We start from the raw sequence: 20805 nt of genomic DNA, 5'->3' as shown, positions 1-20805 counted from the left end.
AATAATAGCTTATTGTCACAAGTAGGCTTCAATGAAGTTACTGTGAAAAGCTCCTAGTTGCCACATTCCTGCGCCTGTTCGGGGAGGCCGGTACGGGAATTGAACCCGCGTTGCTGCCTTATTCTGCATTACAAGCCAGCTATTTAGTCCACTGTGCTAAACCAGCCTCGCTATTCCCCCATTTGACTACATTTCTTTTCTCTCCCCCCACTTGAACGGCTCCCTTTACCACGGTGCTGTGGTCAGTTTGCTCATCCTTCCTGCAGTCCCCATTCCCGTCCGTGCAGGGAGCAAGAATCTTGAACCTGTTGGACAGGTCAAGGGATGAGGCTTCTGAAACCCTACCTTCTGGATCCCTCTACCTGCCTGACTGGCAGCCACACCCTCCTGTCCCTGACCATTGGCCAAATTCAAGGTAATCTAAGGGGCGTGACTGCCTCCTGAAACACAGGGCGCGATTCTCCGCACCCGCAGAAAATCGCGATAACGGGCGACTTTTGCGACGGCCCGACACGGCCCATTTCCCGACGTATTCACGTCCGGGAAATGGGCTAGGAACGGGGCCGCGTCAATCACGTGCGCGATGACGCCGGAACGCGGCGACGACACGAGCACGCCCATGTGACGCCGCCCGATGCCGTAAAAAGGCGCGGGCGAGCACAGAAACTGTAGGCCAGGATGTCGGAGCTCAGGAGAGCAGCCCCGCGATTCGTGGAGGCTGACGTGGAGACGCTGCTCGAATCAATCGAGCAGAGGAGGGGCATCATCTGCCCGCGTAGAGGGCATCGCCACCCTGCCAGCGTGGTGCGCCAGGCCTGGCGTGAGGTGGCTGCTGCCGTCAGTGCTGTGGGGCAGACCCCTCGCTCTGCAGAGCAGTGCCGGAAGAAGATGCACGACCTCACCAGGGCTGCCAGGGTAAGTACCAAGAGGGTGCCCCCGGGTCACAACCATCCCTCCCCCCTTTACTTCATCTCCCCCCCCCCCCCCCCCCCGGCACGGGGAGTGGAGGGGGATTGGGGCAGAGTGAGTTGAGGGTGGTTCACAAAGTTGTCACAGACCAAGCGCTCTGGCCCCCGTGGAGAGATGCAATGGTCTTATTACAACTTGACCCCCAAACCATGCCAGTATCTGAACGGACTGCTGATACCTGCCGTATTGTAATGATCTACCTATGCCCCCTCCCCCAACAGGACAAGACCGCTCACAACACTCGTGAGCGGAACAAGACTGGAGGGGGTTCGCCCATCCTGCACCCCCTCACCACGTGTGAGCAGAGGGCACTGGACCTTGTTGAGGGATCTACCACCCGGGAGATCGCGCAATGCGAGGTTGGCGGAGCTGGAACAAGTGAGACAACCCTGCATGATAAACACACCCCCTCCCCCATCCTCTGTGCCTTCACACCCTGCCCACTGGGACACCTCCCCCATCCTCTGTCCCTTCACACCCTGCCCACTGGGACACCTCCCCCATCCTCTGTCCCTTCACACCCTGCCCACTGGGACCGTCCAGCGCCCGGCCGAGCAAATCTAAATAACCCGTTTCATTCTCTTCCCTAGGGCGTGATGCCGAACGACCAGGGCCGTCTGCCTCCAGGCGGACACAGGCATCTGCCCCCACCTCACCCAGGGCCGCACGACAGAGGGTGCCCGATCAGCGGGGAGTCCCATCCTCCCCAACCGAATCTGTGGAGCAGGACGCCCAGAGGGCGGCAAGAGAGCAAGAGAGAGAAATGGCCCGCGAACGCCCTGCGGCCTCTCAGCGGGCCGATGACATAGAGGAGGCGTCCACCCAAGACGACCTCGAGCTCGCGGCACAGCTTTCTCCCACACCATCCACCATCCCAGAGACAGTCACCCCGGTTGGGCTATTTAGTGATGAGGCTCCTGGGTCACAGTCTGGGTCGCACATCACAGCTGAGCAGGTACAGCAGGTGGAGGTTGGAGCAGCCGAGGGTCCGGACTGGCGGAGGGCAGGCCAGGCCCAGCATCCAGCTGGCTCCCAGACGTTTTCTGAGTTCCTGGACTTTCTCAACCCACCTGCACAGCCGATGCATCAAGAAACCCAGGGACACAATGATGGGATGAGGGCTACCTTCCTGGCTCTGCAGACGCTGTTAGAGGAGTCGAACCGCGTCCACGAGCAGGGAGTGGTGCCGCTCATAGCAGCAACCCAGGCCGACACCGCACGGGTGGCATCCGCGGTGGAGGCAATGGGTCAGGTTATGCAAGGCGTTGGGCTTAATGTGCACGCGTCATCCTCAGCCCTGGACAGGGTTGCCCTCTCACAGGCAGCAATGCGCCAGAGCCAACACGACATTGCCGGCGCGCTGCGGGTCATGGCCCAGTCGCAGCACGCCATGGCACAGTCACAGCAGTCGATGGCACAGTCCCAGCAGTCAGTCGCGGAGAGCATCAACCGCCTGACACATGTGCTGGATGGCGTCGTGCACTCACAAGTTGAGATCGCACAGTCCCTGGCGGGAATGTCTAACTCCCTGGACTCCATCTCTGCAAACCTTCGGATCCTGGTGGATACCGTTGCAGGCCTCCAGGACTGGCAGCGCCAGGTGTCGGTGGCGCGACGGGGCACCTCCCCGCTCGCACCTCTGTCCCAAAGTGAGGCCCGGGGGCCACCGAGCTCCCCGAGGGAGGAGGAGGTTTCGGGGCCCGTCCCATTAACTCCATCACGGGACGTCCCGGAATTCTCGGCCTCCCCCCGTCCCATCCCTGGTGCATCGGGTGGGCAGCAAGCAGAGCAGAGTGGCACAACGTCACCCGAGACGCCCACAGAGCAGCCTGGCCCATCAAGGCCGGGTCGCCCCAGGAAACGCTTGCCGAAGGAGAAACAAGTCGAAGGGGGCGATTTGCAGCAGTCCTCCTCCACTCCTGCTGTATCATCTGGGGACTCACTTAGACGTAGTGGTAGGGCCCGTAAGGCAACAAAGAGAGACACTGAGTAAGTTGGCATGGGTGAAGGGCACAGTTTAGTTGTAGGGGCTAGGGCACTTGTAAATTATTGTTCACATTAAATGCACTGTTCCACCTTACTTGTAATACCGTGTGATTGTTCCACAGCCACAGGAATCGTGATGGTGACCGAGTGTCGCTGGGGTTGACGTGCGGTGAAACTTTGGTGCCGGGTGTGCAGTCCCTTCCCCCCCACCCCCTCCCACAGCTAGCCCACGCGGGCACGTGATGGAGTGTCCGTGACAATCTCAGCGGCCATCAAGGTGGATGGTTCAGCTATTGCCATGGGTCAGACTCTCTCTAACGATTCTGAGCTCACAGCTCATCGCAGAGCGGGCTGTCATCATTCCACATGGCACTGATCACACCCGCTGACACAGCCATCAATGTTGCGCCATACCGTCTGGACCCAGTGGAAAGGGTGATGTCGAAGTGGAGCAGTGTACACTGAGAGGGGGTGGGGGGGGGGGGGGGGGGGTGTGGTGGTGGCAGTTGTGTGTTGACCCTCTGCACGACTAGCGATGCAGGTGGTGGTTTGGTGTTTAGCGGGGACGTCACATGCGACGCGTGAACCCTGCTGCCACCAATGCGTCGCGTGCCCGCCTTCCTCGCAGGGTCCATCGTGCCGCCTCCTGGGCATCACCAGCACCTGGGTCGTGTCTGCGTGCTACTCCGCCAGCCTCCTCCTCCTCCTCCTCTGTGCTGGCACCACTGCCACTGGCTTCTCCCTCCACCTCCTGCAGCAGGTCATCTCCCCTCTGCATCGCGATGTTGTGCAGCGCACAGCAGACCATAACAATGCGAGCGACCTTGTCGGGCTGGTACTGCAGGGCCCCTCCGGAGCGGTCCAGGCACCTGAATCTCATCTTCAGGAGGCCAAGGCAGCGCTCCACCACACCCCTGGTTGCTGCATGGGCCTCGTTGTATCGGGTTTCCGCATTGGTCTGAGGCCTCCGTATAGGCGTCATCAGCGGATAACCCATGTCGCCTAGCAACCAGCCCCTCAGCCGGGGGGGACGCCCCTCAAACATCGCAGGGATGTACGACTGCGCCAGTATGTAGGAGTCATGCACACTCCCTGGGAACCTTGCACAAACGTTCATGAACGTCATGTGGGGGTCGCATACCACCTGGATATTCATGGAGTATGTCCCCCTCCTGTTTGTGAACACCTCCCTGTCCCCTGCAGGCGGGCGCATGGGGACGTGAACACAATCGATTGCCCCCTGCACCATCGGTATCCCGGCCACGCTGGCAAATCCATGAGCTCGTGAGTCTTGAGTTGGTCGGTCCTCGGGAAAGGTGATGTAGTGGTCCGCGATGGCATAGAGGGCGTCGGTCACATCCCGGATGCACCTGTGGACCGATGACTGGGAGATCCCGGAGAGCTCCCCGCTCGGAGACTGGAAGGAGCCGGTCTCATAGAAGTTAAGAGCGACCGTCACCTTGATGGCAACCGGGATCGTGTGTCCTCCCCCCGTTCCACATGGGGCGAGGTGCGCCACGAGGTGACAGATATGTATCACCGTCCGCCTACTCAGCCGGAGTCTCCTCCTGCAGGTGATGTCCGCCATTGTTAGGAAAGAGATCCGGACACGGTACACCCTCGGCCTTGGTCGTCGCCTCTGGCGCCGTGGCTGCACCCTCACTCTCTCCTACTTCCTCCTCCTCCTCCCCCCCCATGCTGCTCGATGATTGGCAACTCCTCGGCCCTTCCCTCTGCTGCTGCAGCTGGCCCTGCAGCCACTGCGGGTTGTGGGCTGTGGATGCTGCTCCATCTCCAAATGCAGTGCAGCGGCCCCAACCACTGCGCAGAACATAGCCGTTCTGTTCACATACATTGTGCTAACCTACAGAAGGGTGGTGGGGGGCAGAGAAACGGGACATGTTAGACGGAGGTTAGTCGACACCTCGGCAGCCGCCTGCCACGGGATACCTGTGTGTCCCGGTGGCCTGGTCGCGCTGGAGACACGCGTGCAGCCTAACCCCTGGTCACTTTCTGCATCCAACGGGCAGTTAACTATGTCCTCCTCACCGGTGCGTCAGTGGCCTGTGGCCGTAAGCCACAGGGCAACCAGCGGCTGTGTCCTCGTGACCGGCAGGCCATGGCATGGTGGCAGACATTTTGTAACGGGGTTGGACGGGTCACTCGCTCACTCTCTCCCTATCCCCCCCCCCCACTCCCACACTCCCCCCTCCGTCTCCCACACTGCCCCCATCAGTCTCCCGCCACTCCCCCCTCCGTCTCCCCCACTCCCCCCTCAGTCTCCCCCACTCCCCCCTCCGTCTCCCACACTCCCCCCTCAGTCTCCCACACTCCCCCCCTCAGTCTCCCACACTCCCCCCCCCACTCCCACTCCCCCCCTCAGTCTGCCCCACTCCCCCCTCCGTCTCCCACTCTCCCCCCCTCCGTCTCCCACACTCCCCCCTCAGTCTGCCCCACTCCCCCCTCCGTCTCCCACACTCCCCCCTCAGTCTGCCCCACTCCCCCCTCCGTCTCCCACTCTCCCCCCCTCCGTCTCCCACACTCCCCCCTCAGTCTGCCCCACTCCCCCCTCCGTCTCCCACACTCCCCCCTCAGTCTCCCCCACTCCCCCCTCAGTCTCCCCCACTCCCCCCTCCGTCTCCCACACTCCCCCCTCAGTCTCCCCCACTCCCCCCTCCGTCTCCCACTCTCCCCTCCCTCCGTCTCCCACACTGCCCCCCTCAGTCTCCCCCACTCCCCCCTCTGTCTCCCACACTCCCCCACTCAGTCTCCCCCACTCCCCCCTCCGTCTCCCACACTCCCCCCCGCTCTGGACCCCCTCCCATTCTCGGGGATGCCTTCGGGGATGTTGTGGCCAGACTCCAGCAGTGCGCTGAGCGGTGCGCTCACCTCCTCGAAGCTCTCGTCAGCCAGCACGACTGGTTGACGAACTTGAAAAGCAGGTGTGTTGGCCGTCGTAAAAACATTGCGTGATGACGTCAGGACTTGGGCCCATCCGGGCCGGAGAATAGCGGGGGGCCAATAAGTCGGGATTCTGGTCGTGTCGGGGGGTCTTTCGAGGCCTTTGCCGGGAATGCCGACGTGTAGCTTGTGCGGGGTTCGGAGAATAGCGGGAGGGCGTCGGACCGGCGTCGCCATGAACATATGCACGGCCCGCTATTCTTCGAACCGGCGTGAGTGCGGAGAATCGCGCCCACAGTGTCCAGGTACCTCTCCCCCTCCCTGATGTGTCGCAGTGTCCGAAGCTCAGGCTCCAGCTCATCAACTCTGAGCCGGAGTTCCTCAAGCAACCAACACTTACTGCAGACATGGTCACTGGGAACCACAATGGATCCCACCAGCTCCCACATCATGCAGAAACAACACATCACCTGACTCTCCATCTCTATTTTATTTAATTCGTTTATAATTAGTTTTTTTAATCAGCTGTTATGTACTTTGGGATATCCCAAGGTTGTGAAAATTGCGATGTACATGCATGCCTTTCTTCTCTTCTTGACAGTATTCACTTCTGTCTTCAGTTCTATATTCAATATTCAGCGGCAGGGACCCGGCTCCAATTCCAGCCTTGGTTGACTGTGTGAAGTTTGCACATTCTTCCCATGTCTGCCTGGGTTTCTTCCAGGTGCTCAGGCTTACTCCCACAGTCCAAAGATGTGCAGGTTAGGTAGATTGGTCATGCTAAATATCCCTTAGCGTCCAGAGATGTGCACATTAGATGGGGTTATGGGGTTAAGGGGATGGTGTGGGGGAATGGGCCTAGGTAAGGTGCTCTTTCAGAGAGTCGGTGCAGACCCTGTCTTGTTATGCTCTTGATTTAGCATAAGGTGCTTCCTTGATGTGCACTCTGACAAAGGAAGGTTCAGACTTGGAGATAGCTTTAACACATTTATTAAACTATTACCAATTCTCCTACTTGGATTTGACTCTATTGTTAATCCTTCTATAGCTACTCAGACTGACGAACCAGTCTGCTACAATCCACGTGGTGGGTATGATGTTCAATCAACGCTGTGTCTATACTCACTGAGTGTCTGCACTGGAAAGAGGAAGATCATGTGTGCTATGTCCTTTTTATATGGGTTGGTGTAATGCCCTCCTGTGGTAGTGCCACCTCTGTGTGTATTGTGAATGCCCATTGGTCGTATCCTATCTTATTGACCTATTGATTGAATGTCTGTGTGTCATGTATCTGGTGCTCCCTCTAGTGTCTATCTAGTCTACGTGTATTTACATTAACCCCTTGTGTACTTACAGTGATGCATATCACCACAGACCCGAAGGGCCGAATGGCCAACATTTTGCACTGTCGGAATTCTATGGTCATTGAGGCACAGAGTAGCTTCCAAACCCTGAGGTGGGTTGTGAAAATGTGAGAGGAATGAGCTGTATGGAATGTTTAGAAAACTCAGACTGTCTTCAGAGGAGGCACCTGAGAAAGGTGTAACAAAATACCAAGTGAAATAAAAAATAGCAATCTTCCTTGAAACCAGAGACCTGTGAACCTGGACCCTTCCAACTGTTTGACCTCAAGACCTCTATTCCTCTCTTTGGAAAGGATTGGCAACGCTTTGAACTTTCTTTTACAAGTTGTTGCTCTTTGGATCCAGCAAATGTTCTGTAATTAGAACCATCGCCTGAAACAGTTAAAATGCTGCATAGCAGAACCCTGCTGAGATTTTGACAAGTGCATACAATATTGCTAGTTTCCATCCCTTTCAACCTCTGACCGCAGTCTGGTTGTAATAAAGAAAGAGAAAGATAATTATTTCCATATGAAGATTTGTGATTTCAAATCCAGTTACTGTCAGCTTCCGAATGTCATTTTTTCAGTGAAGGATAGGGCACTACTTCCTAGTCCTAAACTTGCTTTGGACCCAGTTCTTGCCAGGTACAGCCTGGAATGCAGTTTGTATGCTAATGGGAATGTATGCAGCTCTCTGAGTCGTACCTCACACCGCACTTTGCTGGAAACTATCACCAGAGTGTGGAGATTGGCCGTGAGAAGTGAAGAGAAACATTGAAGATTGCAGCATGAAGGGAGCAATTGTTTTAATCCCTTTCATTGCAATTGCTTTAGGTAAGTTTGCTCTCTTCAACTTGTACAATTAGAACATGCTAACCAATATTGGTAATGTATTTCACTGCATAATGTACTGCTAGTGCACTCTGTATAACATACTGGTAATATACTACACAGTGTAATATACTGGTAATATACTACACAGTGTAATATACTGGTAATGTACTACAGAGTGTAATTTACTGGTAATATATTGCACAGTGTAATATACTGGTAATATACTACACAGTGTAATATACTGGTAATATACTACACAGTGTAATATACTGGTAATGTACTACAGAGTGTAATTTACTGGTAATACATTGCACAGTGTAATATACTGGTAATATATTGCACAGTGTAATATACTGGTAATATACTACATAGCATAATATACTGGTAATATACTACACAGTGTAATATACTGGTAATATACTGCACAGTGTAATATACTGGTAATATACTACATAGTGTAATATACTGGTAATATACTACACAGTGTAATATACTGGTAATATACTACACCGTGTAAAATACTGGTAATATACTACATAGCATAATATACTGGTAATATACTACACAGTGTAATATACTGGTAATATACTACATAGCATAATATACTGGTAATATACTACAGAGTGTAATATACTGGTAATATACTACACAGTGTAATTTACTGGTAATATACTACAGAGTGTAATATACTGGTAATATACTACACAGTGTAATATACTGGTAATATACTACAGAGTGTAATATACTGGTAATATACTACACAGTGTAATTTACTGGTAATATACTACAGAGTGTAATATACTGGTAATATACTACACAGTGTAATATACTAGTAATATACTACACAGTGTAATATACTGGTAATATACTACACAGTGTAATATACTGGTAATATACTACATAGTGTAATATACTGGTAATATATTTCACAGTGTAATATACTGGTAATATACTACACAGTGTAATATACTGGTAATATACTGCACAGTGTAATATACTGGTAATATACTACACAGTGTAATATACTGGTAATATACTACACAGTGTAATATACTGGTAATATACTACATAGTGTAATATACTGGTAATATATTGCACAGTGTAATATACTGGTAATATACTACACAGTGTAATATACTGTTAATATACTACATAGTGTAATATACTGGTAATATACTACATAGTGTAATATACTGGTAATATACTACATAGTGTAATATACTGGTAATATACTACATAGTGTAATATACTGGTAATATATTGCACAGTGTAATATACTGGTAATATACTACACAGTGTAATATACTGGTAATACACTACAGAGTGTAATTTACTGGTAATATACTACATAGTGTAATATACTGGTAATATACTACATAGTGTAATATACTGGTAATATATTGCACAGTCTAATATACTGGTAATATACTACACAGTGTAATATACTGGTAATACACTACAGAGTGTAATTTACTGGTAATATACTACATAGTGTAATTTACTGGTAATATACTACACAGTGTAATTTACTGGTAATATACTGCACAGTGTAATATACTGGTAATATACTACACAGTGTAATATACTGGTAATACACTACAGAGTGTAATTTACTGGTAATATACTACATAGTGTAATTTACTGGTAATATACTACACAGTGTAATTTACTGGTAATATACTGCACAGTGTAATATACTGGTAATATACTACACAGTGTAATATACTGGTAATATACTACATAGTGTAATATACTGGTAATATACTACACAGTGTAATATACTGGTAATATACTACATAGTGTAATATACTGGTAATATACTATATAGCATAATATACTGGTAATATACTACATAGTGTAATATACTGGTAATATACTACACAGTGTAATATACTGGTAATATACTACACAGTGTAATTTACTGGTAATATACTGCACAGTGTATTATACACAGTGTATTATACACAGTGTACTGGTAATATACTACACAGTGTAATTTACTGGTAATATACTACACAGTGTAATTTACTGGTAATATACTACACCGTGTAATATACTGGTATATACTACACAGTGTAATTTACTGGTAATATACTACACCGTGTAATATACTGGTATTTACTACACAGTGTAATTTACTGGTAATATTCTACACCGTGTAATATACTGGTATATACTACACAGTGTAATTTACTGGTAATATACTACACCGTGTAATATACTGGTAATATACTACACCGTGTAATTTACTGGTAATATACTACTTTGTGTGATAAACTGGTAATATACTACACCGTGTAATTTACTGGTAATATACTGCACAGTGTAATATACTAATAATATACTACACCATGTAATATACTGGTAATATACTGGTAATATACTACACAGTGTAATATACTGGTAATATACTACACAGTGTAATATACTGGTAATATACTGGTAATCTACTACACAGTGTAATATACTGGTAATATACTGCACAGTGTAATATACTGGTAATATACTATATAGTGCAATATACTGATAATATACTACACCGTGTAATATACTGGTAATATACTGGTAATATACTGCACAGTGTAATATACTGGTAATATACTACAAAGTGTAATATACTGATAATATACTACACCGTGTGATATACTGGTAATATACTGGTAATATACTACACAGTGTAATATACTGGTAATATACTACACAGTGTAATATACTGGTAATATACTACACAGTGTAATATACTGGTAATATACTGGTAATATACTGCACAGTGTAATATACTGGTAATATACTACACAGTGTAATATACTGGTAATATACTACACAGTGTAATATACTGGCAATATACTACACAGTGTAATTTACTGGTAATATACTACACCGTGTAATATACTGGTAATATACTACATAGCATAATATACTGTTAATATACTACACAGTGTAATATACTGGTAATATACTGCACAGTGTAATATACTGGTAATATACTACATAGTGTAATATACTGGTAATATACTACACAGTGTAATATACTGGTAATATACTACACCGTGTAATATACTGGTAATATACTACATAGCATAATATACTGGTAATATACTACACAGTGTAATATACTGGTAATATACTACATAGCATAATATACTGGTAATATACTACAGAGTGTAATATACTGGTAATATACTACACAGTGTAATTTACTGGTAATATACTACAGAGTGTAATATACTGGTAATATACTACACAGTGTAATATACTGGTAATATACTACACAGTGTAATATACTGGTAATATACTACATAGCATAATAGACTGGTAATATACTACATAGTGTAATATACTGGTAATATATTGCACAGTGTAATATACTGGTAATATACTACACAGTGTAATATACTGGTAATACACTACAGAGTGTAATTTACTGGTAATATACTACACAGTGTAATTTACTGGTAATATACTACACAGTGTAATTTACTGGTAATATACTGCACAGTGTAATATACTGGTAATATACTACACAGTGTAATATACTGGTAATATACTACGTAGTGTAATATACTGGTAATATACTACACAGTGTAATATACTGGTAATATACTACATAGTGTAATATACTGGTAATATACTACATAGCATAATATACTGGTAATATACTACATAGTGTAATATACTGGTAATATACTACATAGCATAATATACTGGTAATATACTACATAGCATAATATACTGGTAATATACTACATAGTGTAATATACTGGTAATATACTACACAGTGTAATTTACTGGTAAAATACTGGTAATATACTACACAGCATAATTTATTAGTAATATACTGGTACTATACTACACAATGTAATATACTGGTACCATACTACGCAGTGTGAAGTAAAAAAATCACCACTATTCTTAAAATCTCCCCTATACCAAAAAGGTTCAATAAGACATTCTAAATGGTGAACAGAGATTCCCACTCTCTGACACCTATGCAGACTTAAGCGGGTGCTATTCGGGTCAATCTATATTTTCAAGTTATTCCATCTTCATAGAAGATTTCATCTACTTACCACTTAGTAGCATTGAACCTGGGTCCCGCGTTGCTAAGTAGGTAAAGTCGACTTTGTAATAACCACTGTTTCAGGTTAAAACTTTAAGTTATTTTATTATTAGATTTTTTTTCTTTTAAATGATGCAATCACTGTCTTTACAGAAAAATAAAAAGGTCTTGCTTCTGGATTCTTCTGGTTGGTTGAAAAGACCCTCAGGTCTACCTTGACAATCTCTCTTTATTAACTTTTGGTCTTCCTCCAATGGATTCGCTGTTCTGCTCAGTTTCTGTGTTCTATCCGTCCCATGTACCAAGGGTAGCTATGAGAGCTGACTCTGCTGGCTGTTACCAACTTAGGGTTTATATTTCCCTTACCACAGTTATTAAGTTTATATGACATTATCGTAAAGTAACTTTGTTTTGCTCTTGATTGTTCAAGGTACCTTTAATCTTAATTACTTCTAACATGACTATGCATTCATGTTGAGCATGACTTTAGCTCATCGAACTCTGATTAAATTTTTTTCCTTTGTAATGTTGAAAAGTGCTTTGATCCTTGAGGGTTTCTGGTTCTTGTCACTTCTAAAGTTGCTTTATTACCAAACAGTGCCCTTAGCTTGTCAGAATTCTGGCATCGATTTGGGTTTAACCTGTGCACTCGTGGACACGTCGTCTCCAGCTTCCCATATTCAACTGGTGTCAGCAGGATTTCACACCTAAACATTTGTCACCCAATTCAACTGAAGATCCTGGCAATTCTTTCTTAGCAGATTACTAAAATAATTAACTTCAAAGAAGGTGCAAAATATTGTTTCTTTCCATGTAACGAAAAGTTCAAACTGCTTTGACTTGAAAGAGAGGCATCAGTTTTACAGCTTGAGCAGGCACAAGCTGTTTTCTTAACACCTGTTTGATAAAGGCTATCTGCATTTCAAAACCTTCTTTTGCAGCTGCTGTTAACCGTTTGTGGGATTTTTCCCTACATTTTCTCATGTACCCTCAGGTCAGGTTTTACCAGACTTCCATGTTTCAAATTACATATTTTCCCATTTTTGCTTTACAAGTGTATTTTACTGGTAATATACTAGTAATATACTACACATTGTAATGTACTGGTATATACTATACAGTGTAATTTACTGGTAATATACTACACAGCGTAAGTTACTGGTACTATACTGGTACTATACAACAAAGTGTAATGTACTGGTAATATACTACACAGTGTAATTTACTGGTAATATACTGCACAGTGTAATTTACTGGTAGTAATAATAATAATCGCTTATTATCAAAAGTAGGCTTCAATGAAGTTACTGTGAAAAGCCCCTAGTCGCCACATTCTGGCGCCTGTTCGGGGAGGCCGGTACGGGAAATGAACCCACGCTGCTGGCATTGATCTGCATTCCTAGCCAGCTGTTTAGCCCATTGTGCTAAACCAACACCACAATGGTAATATACCAAACAGTGTAATATACTGGTAATATACTGCACTGTATAATTTACTGGTAATATACTGCACTGTATAATTTACTGGTAATATACTGCACTGTATAATTTACTGGTAATATACTGCATAGTGTAATTTACTGGTACATACTACACAGTGTAATTTACTGGCAATATACTCGTACTATTCTACAAAGCGTAATGTACTGGTAATATACTACACAGTGAAATTTACTGGTAACATACTACACAATGTAATTTACTGGTAATAATAATAATAATAATATTAATAACTTATTATCAAACGTAGGCATCAATGAAGTTACTGTGAAAAGCCCCCAGTCACCTGTTCGGTGCCTGTTCGGCACCTGTAGGCCGGTGCGGGAAATGAACCCACGCTGCTGGCATTGATCTGTATTCCTAGCCAGCTGTTTAGCACACTGTGCTAAACCAGCTCGACAATGTTACTATACCACACAGTGTAATGTACTGGTCATATACTACACGGTGTAATATACTGGTAATATACTACACAGTGTAACATACTGGTAATATACTACATAGCATAATATACTGGTAATATACTACATAGCATAATATACTGGTGATATACTACATAGCATAATATACTGGTAATATACTACACAGTGTAATATACTGGTAATATACTACATAGCATAATATACTGGTAATATACTACATAGCATAATATACTGGTAATATACTACATAGCATAATATACTGGTAATATACTACACAGTGTAATATACTGGTAATATACTACATAGCATAATATACTGGTAATATACTACATAGCATAATATACTGGTAATATACGACATAGCATAATATACTGGTAATATACTACATAGCATAATATACTGGTAATATACTACACAGTGTAATATACTGGTAATGTACTACACAGTGTAATATACTGGTAATATACTACACAGTGTAATATACTGGTAATATACTGGTAATGTACTACACAGTGTGATATACTGGTAATATACTATACAGTGAAATTTACTGGTAATATACTACACAGTGTAATTTACTGGTAATATACTACACAGTGCGATATACTGGTAATATACTGGTAATGTACTGCACAGCATAATTTACTGGCAATATACTGGTAATATACTACAAAGTGTAATGTTATGGTAATACACTACACAGTGTAATTTACTAGTAATAATAATAATAATCGTTTATTATCAAAAGTAGGCTTCAATGAAGTTACTGTGAAAATCCCCTAGTTGCCACATTCCGTCGCCTGTTCGGGGAGGCCAGTACGGGAATTGAACCCGCGCTGCTGGCATTAGCCAGCTGTTACACAGTGTAATGTACTGGTAATATACTACATGGTGTAATATACTGGTAATATACTGGTAATATACTACACAGTGTAATTGTGAAAGGACGTTTGAGGACTCGTCTACTGAGGTAGTATGGGGCGAGGTTAGGAACAGGAGAGGAGAGGTCACCCTGTTGGGAGTTGTCTATAGACCTCCAAATAGTTCCAGAGATGTAGAAGAAAGGATTGCAAAGATGATTCTTGACAGGAGCGAGAGTAACAGGCTAGTTGTTATGGGGGACTTTAACTTTCCAAATATTGACTGGAAATACTATAGTTCGAGTACTATAGATGGGTCAGTTTTTGTACAGTGTGTGCAGGAGGGTTTTCTGACACAGTATGTAGACAGGCCAACAAGGGGCGAGGCCACATTGGATTTGGTACTGGGTAATGAACCCGGCCAGGTGTTAGATTTAGATGTAGGTGAGCACTTTGGTGATAGTGATCACAACTCGGTTATGTTTACTTTAGCAATGGGCAGGGATAGGTATATACCGCAAGGCAAGAATTATAGCTGGGGGAAAGGCAATTATGATGCTATTCGGCAAGATTTAGGATGTATAGGATGGGGAAGGAAACTGCAGGGGATGGGTACAATCGAAATGTGGAGCTTTTTCAAGGAACAGCTACTGCATGTCCTTGATAAGTATGTACCTGTCAGGCAGGGAAGAAGTTGTCGAGCAAGGGAGCCGTGGTTTACTAAGGAAGTTGAAGCACTTGTCAAGAGGAAGAAGAAGGCTTATGTTAGGATGAGACATGAAGGCTCAGTTAGGGCACTTGAGAGTTACAAGTTAGCCAGGAAGGACCTAAAGGGAGAATTAAGAAGAGCGAGGAGAGGACACGAAAAGTCGTTGGCGGATAGGATCAAGGAAAACCCTAAGGCTTTCTATAGGTATATCAGGAACAAAAGAATGATTAGAGTAAGATTAGGGCCAATCAAGGATAGTAGTGGAAAGTTGTGTGTTGAATCAGAGGAGATAGGGGAAGCGTTAAATGGATATTTTTCGTCAGTGTTTACACTGGAGAAAGACAATGTTGTCGAGGAGAACACTCAGGTTCAGTCGACCAGGCTAGATGGAATTGGGGTTCAAAAGGAGGTGGTGTTAGCAATTTTGGAAAGTGTAAAAATAGATAAGTCCCCTGGGCCAGATGGGATTTATCCTAGGATTCTCTGGGAAGCCAGGGAAGAGATTGCAGAGCCTTTGTCCTTGATCTTTATGTCGTCTTTGTCGACAGGAATAGTGCCGGAAGACTGGAGGATAGCAAATGTTGTCCCCTTGTTCAAGAAGGGGAGTAGAGACAACCCTGGTAATTATAGACCTGTGAGCCTTACTTTGGTTGTGGGTAAAATGTTGGAAAAGGTTATAAGAGATAGGGTTTATAATCATCTTGAAAAGAACAAGTTGATTAGCGATAGTCAACACGGTTTTGTGAAGGGTAGGTCATGCCTCACAAACCTTATTGAGTTTTTTGAGAAGGTGACCAAACAGGTGGATCAGGGTAAAGCGGTTGATGTGGTGTATATGGATTTCAGTAAGGCGTTTGATAAGGTTCCCCACGGTAGGCTATTGTAGAAAATAAGGAAGTATGGGATTGAAGGTGATTTAGCGGTTTGGATCAGTAATTGGCTAGCTGAAAGAATACAGAGGGTGGTGGTTGATGGCAAATGTTCATCCTGGAGTGGCATCTTACTACAGTAGTCCCCCGTTATACCGCGCTCCGCAATACCGCGGTTCGCGATATACCGCGGGGGGGCTTATGGACCCCAACTGTCAGTTGTGTCAATTTCAGCGGCCGGCTGATTATTTCAGTGAGAGCAGCTTCCCTCTCTGGATCAAAGTGAGCTGGCCGCTGAAATTGACACTGCCGGCTGCTCTCTCCCTCCAATCAGAAACATTAAAACTTAAAAGTTGGATTGGAGGGAGAGAGCAGCCGGCAGTGTCAATTTCAGCGGCCGGCTCACTTTGATCCGGAGAGGGAAGCTGCTCTCTCACTGAAACAATCAGCCGGCCGCTGAAATTGACACTGCCGAGGGGGGGGGGGGGCGGGTGTTGGGGGGGAGAAGAGGGGGGGCGGGTGTTGGGGGGGGAGGAGAAGAGGGGGGGCGGGTGTTGGGGGGGGGAGAAGAGGGGGGCGGGTGTTGGGGGGGAGAAGGGGGGGGCGGGTGTTGGGGGGGGGAGAAGAGGGGGGGCGGGTGTTGGGGGGGAGAAGAGGGGGGGCGGGTGTTGGGGGGGAGAGGAGGGGGGCGGGTGTGGGGGAGACCCCCCTGTGGGTGTGGAGGAGACCCCCCTGGGGGTGTGGGGGAGAGAGGGGGGCCCTGCGGGTGTTGCGGGAGAGAGGGGGGCCCTGCGGGTGTTGGGGGGGAGAGGTGGGGGGGCGGGTGTTGGGGGGGAGCGGGTGTGGGCGGGTGTGGGGGAGACCCCCCTCTGGGTGTGGGGGAGACGCCCCTGGGAGTGTGGGGGAGAGAGGGTGGACCTGCGGGTGTTGGGGGAGAGAGGAGGGCCCTGCGGGTGTTGGGGGAGAGAGGGGGGCCCTGCGGGTGTTGGGGGAGGGGGGGGGGAGGGGGCGAGCCGGAGGGTGTGGGGAGGGGGCGAGCCGGAGGGTGTGGGGGGACAGGGGGTGAGCTGGACGCTGTGGGGGAGAGCAGGAGGGTGTGGGGGAGAGGGGGAGAGGGAGCGAGCCGGAGGGTGTGGGGGGAGAGGAGGCGAACCGGAGGGTGTGGGGGGAGAGGGGGCGAGCCGGAGGGTGTTGGGGGGGGGGGAGAGGGGGCGAGTTGGAGGGTGTGGGGGGAGAGGGGTCTAGTTGGAGGATGTGGGGGGAGAGGGGGCAAGCCGGAGGAAAAAAAAAGAAATTGACACTGCCGGCTGCTCTCTCCCTCCAATCAGAAACATTAAAACTTAAAAGTTGGATTGGAGGGAGAGAGCAGCCGGCAGTGTCAATTTCAGCGGCCGGCTGATTTCAGTGAGAGCAGCTTCCTTCTCCGGATCAAAGTGAGCCGGCCGCTGAAATTTTAATTGGATCCACGATGGGGGTTTTAAATTTATTTAAAAATCTATGCTAGCGCTTCCCATTGTGAGTCTACGGGGGTCTGACCTCTCCCCCCGCCCCCCCCCCCCCCGTAGACTCACAATGGGAAGCGCATGCATAGATTTTAAATAAATTTAAAACCCCCATCATGGATATCCGCGGCTCGGATACAACGCGGGTGGCTGTCTTGGACCCCAACACCCGCGTTATAAAGGGGGACTACTGTAGTGGTGTACCACAAGGATCAGTTTTGGGGCCACTGCTGTTTGTCATTTTTATAAATGACCTGGAAGAGGGTGTAGAAGGATGGGTTAGTAAATTTGCAGATGACACGAAGGTCGGTGGAGTTGTGGATAGTGCTGAAGGATGTTATAGGATACAGAGGGACATAGATAAGCTGCAGAGCTGGGCTGAGAGGTGGCAGATGGAGTTTAATGTGGAAAAGTGTGAGGTGGTTCACTTTGGAAGGAGTAACAGGAATGCAGAGTACTGGGCTAATGGCAAGATTCTTGGTAGTGTAGATGAACAGAGAGATCTCGGCATCCAGGTACATACATCCCTGAAAGTTGCCACCCAGGTTAATAGGGCTGTTAAGAAGGCATATGGTGTGCTAGCCTTTATCAGCAGGGGGATTGAGTTTCGGAACCACAAGGTCATGCTGCAGCTGTACATAACTCTGGTGCGGCCGCACCTGGAATACTGCGTGCAGTTCTGGTCACCACATTATAGGAAGGATGTGGAAGCTTTGGAAAGGGTTCAGAGGAGATTTACATAGAATTTACAGTGCAGAAGGAGGCCATTCGGCCCATCGAGTCTGCACCGGCTCTTGGAAAGAGCACCCTACCCCCTATCCCCTATCCAAGGTCAACACCTCCACCCTATCCCCATTACCCAGTAACCCCACCCAACACCAAGGGCAATTTTGGACACTAAGGGCAATTTATCATGGCCAATCCACCTAACCCGCACATCTTTGGACTGTGGGAGGAAACCGGAGTACCCGGAGGAAACCCACGCACACACGGGGAGGATGTGCAGACTCCGCACAGACAGTGACCCAAGCCGGAATCGAACCTGGGACCCTGGAGCTGTGAAGCGATTGTGCTATCCACAAGGCTACCGTGCTGCCCTTAACTAGGGCATTTACTAGGATGTTGCCTGGTATGGAGGGAAGGTCTTACGAGGAAAGGCTCAGCGACTTGAGGTTGTTTTCGTTAGAGAGGAGAAGGCTGAGAGGTGACTTAATAGAGACATATAAGATAGTCAGAGGGTTAGATAAGGTGGACAGTGAGAGTCTTTTTCCTCGGATGATGATGACCAACACGAGGGGACATAGCTTTAAATTGAGGGGTGATAGATATAGGACAGATGTCAGAGGCAGTTTCTTTACTCAGAGAGTAGTAGGGGTGTGGAACGCCCTGCCTGCAACAGTAGTAGACTCGCCAAATTTAAGGGCATTTAAGTGGTCACTGGATAGACATATGGATGAAAATGGAATAGTGTAGGTCAGATAGGCTTCAGATGGTTTCACAGGTCGGCGCAACATCGAGGGCCGAAGGGCCCGTACTGCGCTGTAATGTTCTATGTTCTATGTTCTATGTTCTAATTTACTGGTCATATATTTCCCAGTGTAATTTACTGATAATATACTACACAGTGTAATTTACTGGTCATATATTTCCCAGTGTAATTTACTGGTAAAATATTACACAGTGTAATATACTAGTAATAAACTACACAGTGTAATATACTGGTCTATACTAAGCAGTGTAATTTACTGGTACTATACCACACCGTGTAATATGCTAGTAATGTACTACACAGTGTAATTTATTGGTAATATACTACACGGTGTAATTTACTGGTAACATACTACATTGTGTGATAAACTGGTAATATATTGGTAATATACTACACAGTGTAATTTACTGGCAATATACTGGTACTATACTACAAAGTGTAATGTACTGGTAATATACTACACAGTGTATTATACTGGTACTATACTACAGAGTGTATTATACTGGTACTATACTACAGAGTGTAATATACTGGTAATATACTACACAGTGTATTATACTGGTACTATACTACAGAGTGTAATATACTGGTAATATACTACAGAGTGTAATATACTGGTAATATACTACACAGTGTATTATACTGGTAATATACTACACAGTGTATTATACTGGTAATATACTGGTACTATACTACACAGTGTAATTTACTGGTAATATACTGGTACTATACTACACAGTGTAATTTACTGGCAATATACTGGTAATATACTACACAGTGTATTATACTGGTAATATACTACACAGTGTAATTTACTGGTAATATACTGGTAATATACTACACAGTGTAATTTACTGGCAATATACTACAGAGTGTAATATACTGGTAATATACTACACAGTGTAATATACTGGTAATATACTACACAGTGTAATTTACTGGTAATATACTGGTAATATACTACACAGTGTAATTTACTGGCAATATACTACAGAGTGTAATATACTGGTAATATACTACAGAGTGTAATATACTGGTAATATACTACAGAGTGTATTATACTGGTAATATACTACACAGTGTAATTTACTGGTAATATACTGGTAATATACTACACAGTGTAATTTACTGGCAATATACTACAGAGTGTAATATACTGGTAATATACTACACAGTGTAATATACTGGCAATATACTGGTAATATACTACACGGTGTAATTTACTGGCCATTGTCTTCTGTTCCCTAGCCACCAACTCCATCCCAGGGATGTTCATCTGAGGCTGTATAAGGCTCTGGTTAGACCCCATTTGGACTATTGTGAGCAGTTCTGCGCCCCGTATCTAAGGAGGAATGTGCT

General features: G+C 46.2%; 1 protein-coding gene across 1 annotated transcript in view; it reads left to right on the top strand.

The window, feature by feature from the left end:
• The first annotated feature begins 7983 nt into the window (after window positions 1-7983).
• Window positions 7984-20805, top strand: part of zgc:172271 (uncharacterized protein LOC100000381 homolog) — a 183842-nt gene continuing 171020 nt past the window's right edge. The window contains exon 1 of the mRNA XM_038793393.1: window positions 7984-8035. Coding sequence (XP_038649321.1) covers window positions 7990-8035 — 46 coding nt within the window. The 5' untranslated portion in view covers window positions 7984-7989. The remainder of the gene's footprint in view (window positions 8036-20805) is intronic.

The sequence above is a fragment of the Scyliorhinus canicula genome, chromosome 1, assembly GCF_902713615.1.
Source record: "Scyliorhinus canicula chromosome 1, sScyCan1.1, whole genome shotgun sequence".
Lineage (NCBI taxonomy): Eukaryota > Metazoa > Chordata > Chondrichthyes > Carcharhiniformes > Scyliorhinidae > Scyliorhinus > Scyliorhinus canicula.
This window is presented reverse-complemented; position numbering and strand designations above follow the sequence as displayed.